This window comes from Octodon degus, unplaced genomic scaffold (assembly GCF_000260255.1).
Source record: "Octodon degus isolate 3935 unplaced genomic scaffold, OctDeg1.0 scaffold00043, whole genome shotgun sequence".
In the NCBI taxonomy this organism is placed as follows: domain Eukaryota; kingdom Metazoa; phylum Chordata; class Mammalia; order Rodentia; family Octodontidae; genus Octodon; species Octodon degus.
In genome coordinates, this window is record NW_004524619.1 from 11,095,888 (window position 1) to 11,107,979 (window position 12,092).

The window sequence follows — 12,092 nt, forward strand, 5'->3', positions numbered from 1 at the left end:
AAAAAAAAAAAAAAAAGGTGGAAGAACCATTTTAAATAAGATTGTTCTGATCAAAAGGAAGGTGGCCAGGTGTGGTGCATGCCTGCAATTCTAGTACTCAGGAAGCTGAGGTAGAAGGATCACCAGAAGTTCAAAGCCAGCCTAGTCTACATAGTGAATTTGAGACCAGCCTGAACTGCATAGCAACACCCTGTCTTCTGTCTTCAAACAAAAACAAAATAGAAAGGAAATGAAACACATCACTGGTCTGATGTGAAGACAAAACATTTAAAAATTGCTGGATGCCAGTAATTTAAAAAGTTTCAAATAATAGCCTTTCTAGTTAAAAATAGTAGCATTAGTTACACAGTATCAATTCTTTATAGGAGTGATTCTACAAGACTGAGCCATTTTAACAGCACAGGGACATGACATATATTGGCTTGGTGACAGGTTGCCTCACTGTGCTAATGCTCACATTCACTTTGTGATGTTATGAAAATTTCTGATCCCAAATGCCATCAGCCATCTTGAGCAGAGGTCTCACAAGAAGTTGGCCGTAATCTCCTTTCATTTCTGTGAATTCTTTGTGTAGTCACAGTTCATCTTTGCCTGTATATTTGAAGAATTTACTGGTCCTATCCTGTTGTTGTTGAGCCCAGTGTCTTTTTTTTTTTTTTTTTTTTTTAATGTATTTGGTACAGGATCTTGCTACACAGCTCAGACTCGTAGTGCTCCCCCTGTTTTCAGCCCCCCCCCTCAACCCCCAGCACTGGGATTAGAGGCATGTGCCACTACGCCCAATCTCAGTGGCAGGCCCAGTGTATCCAGGGGCGGGACCAGCACAGCATGTCGTGCCAGGGATCAAACCCCAGTCCCTGCACTTGCCTAAGCAGGTGCGTAGTCCACTGAGCCATCTTGCCAGTGAGCCCAGGGTCTTTGAGCTACATTCCCAGCCCTGAGATGCCCAGGGTGGTCTTGTACTCTTGATTTTCCCACCTGAGCCTCCTGGGTGCTAGGGTTACAGGTGGCTTGAGTGTGTCATTTTTGTAGTTCTTTTCTCCATATTTTGAGACAGTTACTTAATTCTGACTTCTGTTTTAAAATATTTCCATTTTTCTCTTCAGGCATTTATTTTTAGAACCTCTTCTTTTCACACAGACTAAAGTTACCCTCTTGCATCATTTGTGACCTTTTTCACTTAAAATTTTCTTAAAGTTTTTTAATACTTCCATAAAAGTGTTATTCTTTACTCCTTTTGGTTGCAGCTGTCCCCCTGCATCATTTTGTGTCTGCTGGGGACAGTCCACCTTGGAAGTACCGCTCTTTCAGCCCAGTCCTGTCATGGGGTTTCTGAGTATATCCAAGATTTTTCCTTTCTGATAGTTGGAAATAACTCTGGGAATGGGATATTTTTGCATGAACCAGATTATTTGTTTTTTAAAAAATCTCTCTAGCAATTTTTTTTTTCCTGTTTGGGGCCCTTCAAACTGTTTTCTACTCTTCAGTAAAAATCTCTAGCCATATGTCTTTGAATTATTCCTAGTGCCTGGGACCTGCCTCTAAAATGTCAAGCACAAGTAGAGGAATCATGAAATGAGGGAGATTTCCTGCTCAGGTAGAACTAGATAGGTTTTATGAAAAGAGAAGATGTAGAGTTAAATACCTACTGACTGGTGTGTGATGAGGCCCCAGTGGTATAGAAAACAATGAGAAAATAAATAGTCACAAAGTTTGTAGAGAATGTGGCCTGAGAAAATGAGTTTACTTTTATCAGGAAACCACCTTTACCTCAGACCACAATTTGCCATCATTTAAAATACAAATGAATGTGGGCTTTTAAAAAATCCCCCAATTAATTTGATTTAGGTCATCATGAGAAAAAGTACACAGGACTGCTTCCACATGTTCTTTGGGAATTACCAGCTTTTAAATTTTTCTGTCATTGTAATCAGTTCTGTAGACAAAGACAGTAATTTGAACATTTACTATAACATTAACTCTATTCTATAAGCTCAGTGAAGATTTCTCAAAAAGGATGATAATGTTACCATTTCAAAGAATTGATGATCTCGGGGGCCTGCCTTTAGCTTCGTTGTTGAAGCGCCTGCTCATGCAAAGGTAGTCAGGAGCAGGATACCGCAGTTCGATCCCCAGCTAGCCCTCCTCTTCAGGCAGCCCGAGCCACCAAAAAAAAAAAAAAAAAAAAAGTCCTTTGCTAGGGAGATAGCTCAGTAAAATAAGTGCTTGCCTAGACAGCACAGAGTCCTGAGTTCAATCCCCAGTACCACACACACACACACACACACACACACACACACACACACACAAAGAATTGATGATTTCATTAAGACACATTTGTACAAGTAGAAAACAATGTAAAATTAAGTATTCTTGCTAAATGCCTGCTTAGGCAAGCGCTGGGACCGGATTACCATTTCAGGCACCACATGCCTTGCCTGCCCTGCCCCTGGGCATACTGAGTGGGCTACTGAGATTGGGAGTGGTGGCGCATACCTGTAATCCCAGTGCTGGGGAGGCTGAGAAGAGGAGGAGCGCTATGAGTCTGCACTGCGTAGTGAGACCCTGTACCAAATACATAAAAGGAAAAATGAAATATTCTTTGCTTTGAGCTAGTATAATACATACTGTCGGTATATAAAATGTAGAGGAAAAACATTAAAAGGAAGAAATTACTGCAAGTTTGTGTATGTTACTTCAGTCTTCATGGAAGACCTCATCATTCTCATTTTTGCATACGTAAATGCATCCAGTCTCAGTGGCACACCCAAAGCCCATACACTGGAATTGGGCCCTATTTTGTTCTGACTCCTGAGTTCATGTTGTTCTTGCTTTTCTGCTTTGGGTTGACTCAGGTAAGAAAAAGCTTTCGGAGAAAGGGAGCAGCGTGAGCTATTGCCCTGCAGGGCAGAATTAAAGATCTTTTACGGGATTGTGAAAGACTAGATGAGAGCCAAAGTGACGAGTGGTACAGCGTAGCTTTCTGCTTTTGAATTTTTTTTTTCCACATATAGGGACTACGTTTTATCCAGTTGAAAAATCCTTGGAGCCATTTACGTTGGAAAGGAAGATATAGTGAAAATGATGTAAAAAACTGGACTCCAGAGTTACAAAAATATTTAAACTTTGATCCCCGAACAGCTCAGAAAATAGATAATGGTAAATATGTCTTTATAACTGTAGTACCATTTTTCAAATAACGTTTTAATAAGGTATAATGTATTTAACTGACTTAATTTATGAAGTTATTTTTAGATTAACAGAATCATTAATTTTCAGGAATATTTTGGATTTCCTGGGATGATCTCTGTCAGTATTATGATGTGATTTATTTGAGCTGGAATCCAGGTCTTTTTAAAGAATCGACATGTATTCACAGGTAACTTTTTAAACATATCATTATGCTTTATAATATTTTCCTCTTTAAAATTTTGAAATATAATGGTTAATTTAGGACTAGCATTTTCCTCTTTGTTTTTCCTGGCTGTGGATGACTATCTTGTAGTAGTTTTTGTCCTGTATTTCCTGGTATACCAAACATTTTAAAAAGAGTAAAATAAAATAACATGATAGCTTAATTGTACTTCAAATGCAACCCTCTTTAAAGTAGTGTTATGTTTTAGCCCTGTGAGAAATTTAATCACTGCTTTCTCTGTTGACTTTATCTTTTAGTACTTGGGATGCTAAGCAAGGACCTGTGAAAGATGCCTATAGCCTGGCCAACAACCCCCAGTACAAACTGGAGGTGCAGTGTCCACAAGGGGGCGCTGCAGTTTGGGTTTTGCTTAGTAGACACATAACGGACAAGGTACTTACTGATTGATACCCTTCTAATGACATGCTGCAGAGAAATGCTTTTAAATATGGATCAGTAGACACATAATTTGATTGCCAGCCTGTGTCATCATATATGGTCCCTGAAAATAGTATCTTCTTAGATGAATTAATATTTACACTATAATCATATACTTAAAATTTATAAATCATCTAAAGAAAATAAGGAGTTTATGCTTTTCAGTGAGAATTTGGAGGTTGAGAATATATACACAGACCTTATTATAGATGTTAACATTAAAATATGGTAAAGGGGGTTGGAAATGTTGACTCATACCTGATTCCAAAGTGGCTGACCTAACTCTAATACCTTAGAATCTTAATATTTCATACAGTAGAATCATGTATGAAAATGATACTTTTATCATTAAAAACAATGCCTTGTAATAATCAGCTGAAATGGCCATAAGGTTTTTTGACATTAAGCACATTTTGAGCCAGTTCTCCTAACTGCATTGCTTTGGATTCTGTGTGTCTATAGGATGATTTTGCAAACAATCGAGAATTTATCACAATGGTTGTATACAAGACTGATGGAAAAAAGGTCTATTACCCAGGTATGCTAACTAGCCAAGTGAACATTAAAACATTTTATTTACGTGCTTAAAATGAAATATGACCAATTGCATGTAGATGATATGCAGAAATAAATAAGCTGATAGACTAAAGCCATTCAAACAAATGGGGTATATTTTGATTCATTTTTATTTTTGTATTTTACTTTTTTTTTTTTTTTTGAGATAGGGTCTCACTACATAGTTCAGACTGACCTTGAACTATGTTGCCCAGACTGGCTTCAAACTCTGATCCTCTTCCCTCAGCCTCCTGAGTGCTGGGATTATAGGTGTGGGCAACCACACCTGGCTCATTTTTAATTTAGACTCCAGGATTTTGGGATTTTTTATTTATTTATTTATTTTTGGCTTTGTTTCTTACGATACAGGGGGTTGAAACTCAGGTCTTGCTCATGTTATGCAAGTGCTCTACCACTGAGCTACAGTCCCTTCCCTTTTCTATTTGGATTTGATACTGGGTCTCACTAAATTGCCTACACTGACATTATTCTTGCCCCAGCTTTCCAGACAGCTGGGATTACAAGTGTGATTTAAGCATACCTGGCAGGATTTCTGTTTTCTTGTGCATTACAATCAGACTTTTATTCCTTATACTTAAGTGTCTTTTAAAAAATATTTTAAAATATTCTGTAGTTTTCAGCATTATCTTGGCCGATCATCTTTAGCTACACAGAGCTCCTGAGACTTTGCACACACAGTATGAAACCTGTTTGCTTTCACAATCAGAAAAAAACATTGTCAGAAAAATACTGTCACTTAAGTGATAGGAATTCTTTTAAAGCCATGGGTAACAGTGGTGAACAGACCAGGACCTTGCTTTCATGGAGTATTTATTCTAGTTGGGGAAACAGGTGACAAATGCAGGAGCATGTACGTACACACACACACACACACACACACACACACACACACACGTAGTGATACCTGTGTGCAAGAAATAAAATGGGATCCTGTGTTAGTAACTGCCTGGTGATTTGCTTGGGAAATGAGGGTTCTCTTTGGGAAGGGATCATAGGAACCCTGAGGGACAGAAACGATGGAGTCATAAAGTGGAGGGGAAACATTATAGACGGGACAGCAAGGGCAAGGACGAGCGTGGTAAGACTGGTGTGGTGTAGGAACAGGAGCAAGACTAGGATGGGTGGGGATGGTAGGGCATCAGAGAGGTCAGATCCCGTGAGATTCTGGGAGCAACAGAGAAGGATGTGGAGGATCCTAAGCAGAGAAAGACACGATCAGCCTTTAAAAGAGGATATTTTTGTAAAAATTACAGGGCCAGGGAGATACATGAGTAGAATAAGTGCCTACCTGGCAAGCACAGGGTCCTAACTTCAATCCCCAGTTGAACATATATATATATATATATGTCAGAACTGGCAGCAGAGAAACGATCTAGAATTTAATTTATGTGAGAAATGATGGTGGCTTGAATTTGGGCCAGTAGGAGTGACTGAGCAGATAGATCTGTTGTAGAGCGAAACAAAAGGTCCCTTCTGGCTTATCCACATGAAGATGCCAGGTGGGCAGCTGGAGTTCTGAGTAGCCTTCTGTGGTAAGGTCGGGCTGGAGGTTCCGCACGAGGAGTCATGAGCTCGGAGACGGCATGTAAGAACAGGCCTGTGACCTGACCTGCAGTTCTCCTGTGTCGTGAGGGAGGGCAGAGGAGCGGGTACTGCAAAGGAATTTGAACAGAAGTGTTTGAGGTTCTGGATTTTTTTTTTCTCTAGATATTGGAATATTTCCATAGACTTCACAGTTGAATATCCTTAATGTAAAATGCACTGAAATCCTTCACATTTTGGATCTTCTGATTAGGGATGCTTAAACTATACTCACACAAGAACAGTTGTGTTCATTCATCCACTAAAGGATGGTGTGTTTGTGTGTATTACCCAAATCCAAAGTGGAAAGGAATAAAATCAAGGTGGTGATTTAAAGGAACTTTTACAAAATGCTAATGTGACACCAAGAATTACTCACTTAAGTCTGAGTGGTAGGGAATACAGCTACATTCGTACAAACTTTTTCTTTTATAAATTGTTCACTCAAAAGAAAAAAAAAAAACTAATCCTGACTTTAAAGTCCTTTCTTGGAGAAAAATGAAACATGAGCAAATAATAGCAAGGATTATTATACCTAACAGACTATTCCAAAAGACTACTAGTGCTTATTACAAACTGCTTTTTCAGTGTGTATGTGTCTTTTTTTCTTTTTTGGTCTTTTTTGTCTTTTGGTCCTTGAGACAGGGGCTTGATATGTAGTTCAGGTTGGCCTTGAGCTCACTTTGTAGCCCAGACTGGTCTCAAACTTGTAATGATCCTCTTGCCTCAGCCTCCCGAGTGCTGGATAACCTATTTTAAGTTGAAATCTTAATTTCCTAGTATTTCAAAGACTAAATCAAGGACTGGCCAAATAGCTCAGCAGATTACAGTGCTTGCAAGCAGGTGCAGGGGCGGAGGCGGGGGTGGGGGTGGGCTCAGTCCCTGGGCATGCCATGCCTGCCCCACCCCAGGGCACACTGAGACAGTGATGGAGACTGGGCATGGTGGCTCATGCCTGTAATCCCAGCTCTTGGGCAGCTGTAAACAGGAGAATCACTACAAGTCCGATCTACGCAGTGAGACCCTGTAGACCCTTCCCTAAAAATACAGAAAAAAAGACTAAATCAACACAGGGGATGTCTATCCATGTGCTTTCTTGACTATCAACTAATGAAAAGAAAAGCCTCCTTTTCTGTAAACTGGTTTATGTGTTTGCAGCTGACCCGCCTCCATACATTGATGGAATTCGAATTAACAGCCCGCATTATTTGACTAAGATAAAGCTGACCACGCCTGGGACCCACACCTTTACATTAGTGGTTTCTCAGTATGAAAAACAGAACACAATCCATTACACAGTGCGGGTAAGTAAATCATCATGCAGTGACGTTTGAAACCCAGCAGTGGGCAGTGCCATTGTGCTCTGCTTTTGAAGTGCATTATGGGAAGAAAATGTTTAGTTTTGAAAACATATTATTTTCTATTTTTGTATGTTTAGCAGTTGAACGTTATTATTTATAAAATTGTTTTTGAGAGCATTGTTAATCATTTTGAATTACATTTAAAGAGAAAAACAATCTTGTGATGTGGTATTGGGCCGATAAATTCAATCAATCAATCAATCTATCTATCATCTATATCTAAAGACAGGGTCTCTGTGCAGCTCAGGCTGGCCTTGAACTCAGTATGGAACTGAGGCTGGCCTCATACTTGCAGTGATCCTCCTGCCTCAGCCTCTTCAGTGTTGGGATTACAGGTGTGCACCAACACACCTGGCTGACCAATTTTAAAACAAGTTTTTAAAAATAATTTCAAATTGTTTTAAAGAAATAAAAATTCCTTGAAAAAAATAACTCACTCAGCCTAAAGGTGACTTAGAACTTTTAAATCACTTTATAAAAGTGTTGCTTTCATGTAGCTGGGAAGTTCACTGTAACTTTGTTCTGTACAGATTTGCTTGCCATATATATGTGAAATTCACCTTGAGTGGAGTTTTAGTGATAAAAGACATTGAGAATTGCTGCTGCACCTTCATTCTTCAGATGCATAAACTAAAACCTGGAAACTTTTGTGATTTACTCCGAGTTGAACACAGAAAAAAAGCAAGGCAGGATCTCTAGATTTCAAACCTGACTTAAAACCTGTTCATTGCCTATTGTGTCTGCCAATTAATTTTTTAGCCTTAGATTATATCTAGTCTGTTCATTACTCCGACATTTTAAATAAGTATAGTTTCTCAGCATCATCTCCCTTCTCACATGGGTGGTTTGTTTTTTTTTAAATCTAGGTGTATTCTGCATGCAGCTTTACTTTTTCAAAGATTCCTTCACCATATACCTTATCAAAACGGGTAAGGAATTTTTTTCTCTGGGTGATAATAGCATTCTTTTAGAATTTAAAACCCTTTGGTTCCTTTGGCCACTTTTTACTTTTTTATGCTTATGAAAACATTTTGAGATTTGCAAAGAATGTAAGGGAAATACAAGCACCTTCCCATCTCAGGTGGAATTCAGGTCTTCCTTAAGCAGCATGAGGTTTTTCTGTGGAAATAAGTGTCAGAGGAGAGATGGACACAAACCTAAGTAGTAGCTAAAGAAGTCCATGTGTGTGAGCCTTTCACGTCACCTTCAGAATGACCTTGTAGTGTGGGCTAGCTGTGAAGGGGAATATCCTCTGGAGAATTACAGGCTGACAGATGGGGGGCAGCGAAGCAAGCTGGCATGGGGGTGGGGGGCTGTCAACTGTCAGTGGCTGATAAGACTGGAAAGAGGGGAGCCAGAGTTGAGAACTGCTTACATTTTTAAAACATTTCTGTTTTTAAAAGGTGGAAAGGTAGGAAGGAAAGTGGGAAGTTTTGTTGATACAAAAACTCTTTTTTTAATTAGATCAATGGGAAGTGGAGCGGTCAGAGTGCTGGAGGATGTGGGAATTTCCAGGAAACTCACAAAAATAACCCCATCTACCAATTTCATATAGAGAAGACGGGGCCTTTACTCATCGAGCTGAGAGGACCAAGGTTTGTGATGAGCAGCTTTCTCTTTTTTCTTTTTTTTTGGTGGAACCGGGAATTGAGCTCAGACCAGTGCTTGCCAGGCAAGTGCTTATTCTACTGAGCCATCTCCCCGGCCGAGCAGCTTTCTTAAATTAGTGATGCTGTATTAAGCATCTTATAGGGACAAAGAAACAGTCCTATGAAAATGTGGGCATTTGATTTGTAGTAATGAGGCATTATATAAGAACAGGGGAAGGACAGTCAACAGCATAGAATTGCTCAGTATCTGAAATATAAGAAGTGGTAATTAGATCTTTCTCACATCGTCAAGGCAGATCACAAACAAATGGGGAAGACAAAATAGTACAGCTTCTCGAATACAGAGGTGTATTTGGTATGAAATTGTTTTAATAATTTTTTTCAAAAATTTTATCACCTCATCACCATCTAAGTGAATCTTGTATTTCACTATTGATGTGGAATGCCATGTGTCATATTGTTTTTTTTGAATTTAGATTTTATTCTAGGGCTTTTTTCCTGATCCACAGCTATTTATTTATTTTTGCCTATTACAATATTTGGTCTGTTACCTTTAAATGACAGCGTTTGATCTTTGGAATTATTTCCTGAGAAACCTATGACAAAAAATCCTTTATTTTTTGAAGTGTTTATTGGTGCCTTTTAGGTATCTGTAATGATCACGTCATCGTACAGAATTTGCACCCGTACACGATGTCATGCTTTTGAGCTCACTTTGTAGCCCAGACTGGTCTCAAACTCGCAGTGATCCTCCTGCCTCAGCCTTCCAAGTGCTGGACAAACTATTTAAAATTGAAATCTTAATTTTGTAATATTTTAAAGACTAACTCAAAAAAAAAAAAAGACTAACTCAAGGGCTGGCCAAAGAGCTCAGCAGATTACAGTGCCTGCAAGCAGGGGCGGGGCGGGGCAGGGGTGGGGAGGCTCCATGAGTGTCTGCATGTGAGAAGTGGTAATTAGACTTCCCTCATTCCTCTCCCCTCCCTCCAGCTCTTCTTCCCCTCCTTATTTACAAAAGCTTTGTTTCCATTTTTCCTTTTCTCATTTCTTTTTACCCCCCTCCCGTTCCCGTCCGAACATTTTTCCTATTTCACAATTTCTAGTATACATTTTGGTCCTTATTTACACAATTGCTCACACCAGAGAAACAATGTGATCTTTACAGGAGTGTTTAGTGTATCTCACTTACCGGGCTGGGAGGTGCACACCACACCCGTAATCCCAGCCTGTGGGAGGCTGAGCAGGAGGATCCTTGCAAGTGTGAGGCTGGGGCTACAAAGCGAGCTGAACTGCAGGCACCCTGTTTCCAACAGACCAAAAAAGAGTATGGTCTCAAGGTCCATCTATTTACCTTAGAAATATCTCCAGTTTATCCTTCTTTATGGCTAAGTAGTCCTCCATTGAATAAAGAACCCAAATCATCTTTGTCCACATTGGTTAACATGGTCTCTTGTAAAAGGAAGCTTAATACAGTGTTCAGACTACATGGCTTCAATGAAATATAAATGGTATTTTAATGTAGTTAAAAGTACCAGTTTGGTTTCAGAGTACTGTTCCTGTTGAAGCTTCAGGACGTGTGTTGGTCTGATAGTTCAGCTCACCTGCACTCTGGATAGATTTGTCATGTATCTACTCAGAGCAGCCTGCTAATACAACCATGCTGTTCATTTTTCTAGGCAATACAGCGTTGGATTTGAGGTTGTAACCGTTTCTTTGGTGGGAGATCCTGTTCCCCATGGCTTTCAGAGGAAATCTAGTGGTGATTACAGGTAACACTGGCATTCTGACTGCATCCAATTTATACTTTTTTTTTTTTTTTTTGTGGAACTGGGGATTGAACTCAGGCCCTTGCGCTTGCCAGGGAACCAATTTATACTTTTTATGGCATGTTCTACAACCCTTTTTCTTATTCTCTGAATTTAGGTGTGGATTTTGCTACCTGGAATTAGAAAACATACCATCTGGCATCTTTAATATCATTCCCAGTACTTTTTTGCCTAAACAAGAAGGACCTTTTTTCTTGGACTTTAACAGCGTTATCCCCATCAAGACAACACAACTTCAGTGACGGAGAAGTCAGTAACTGGAGTTAGACTTACCAAGCATCAGCTCTTCAATGAGGATACGATCTTGAGGAAAATAAATAGAACAGTCAGAACAGAGGTTTCCAGATGTGTTATACTGCTACCTGGTGCTTGTGATGGTGTTTGGTAAGAATTGTATACAGTCGGAATTACCTTCTTCACCTACAAGTACTGTTTACATGGTTTTGTGTATAGAGTTGGCTTGCCTTTTGGAGCCACTTTGTATAAAAATATATATGATTAAAAAATCAAACTCAGTCATCACTGTGAGATGCCTTTGCTCAGAGGACAAGGCTGAGATCAGATGAGGGAGGTAGACTCTGAATGAAATGGCAGACTATTTTAATATCCTGAAGTAATTAATTTTCGCTTATTTTTAGAAAGCATGTTGTTAGTTAAATCTGTTTGTGTTGAGTCCCTCTGTATATCTTGGGCAACTGATTACCAAATGAATCATGTCACTGTAATTGTTGCATTATTTATGACTTTCAATGTTTATTGCCCAGGTGTTATAAAAGTAAAGCTTTAATTAGTACTGATTAGCTTAGCATGAAGATGCTCAGGCTTGAGAATAAAGGTCACTGAGTTAGAGCTCATCTCCCATTGAAGCGTAGTGAGAGTTGAGGTGTATTCATGGCTGCAGTCTTTTTTATCAGGTTGATGAAAGTAGTAATCTGAGGTACTAAAGACATTACAATTTAATTTGTATAGTCTTTTGAAATCACTCTGTAGTTCAGTGCTCTTGTGGTAACAGTGCATTGAAGAACTTGAAAATTTAGTCTGTGGTGATGGGTTATACGGCATTCAGAAAAGGTGAGTTGCCAAGAATTGGGGTTGTGTCAATTCCTAGCTGTTTACATAAAAATCCATCCAAACAGAATGCTTGAGATTTTGAAGGTCTGAAAATTAATAGGGTGGGATTTTTCATTGTCTCTACTTTATAATTATCAAAACCTCTTATTTTGTATTTCTGCTGCCTTTAATTGAATAAAGCATTTATACTGATGGAAAATGCAGTTTAATGTTA

General features: G+C 39.1%; 1 protein-coding gene across 1 annotated transcript in view; it reads left to right on the top strand.

Moving 5' to 3' along the window:
* The window catches only part of Capn7 (calpain 7), a 78,023-nt gene extending 65,931 nt beyond the window's left edge, over positions 1–12,092 (top strand). Inside the window, exons 11-19 of the mRNA XM_004631694.3 lie at positions 3,015–3,159; positions 3,280–3,379; positions 3,673–3,808; positions 4,316–4,391; positions 7,169–7,314; positions 8,238–8,300; positions 8,836–8,966; positions 10,658–10,750; positions 10,905–12,092. Of these exons, the coding sequence (XP_004631751.1) occupies positions 3,015–3,159; positions 3,280–3,379; positions 3,673–3,808; positions 4,316–4,391; positions 7,169–7,314; positions 8,238–8,300; positions 8,836–8,966; positions 10,658–10,750; positions 10,905–11,049 (1,035 nt within the window). The 3' untranslated portion in view covers positions 11,050–12,092. The remainder of the gene's footprint in view (positions 1–3,014; positions 3,160–3,279; positions 3,380–3,672; positions 3,809–4,315; positions 4,392–7,168; positions 7,315–8,237; positions 8,301–8,835; positions 8,967–10,657; positions 10,751–10,904) is intronic.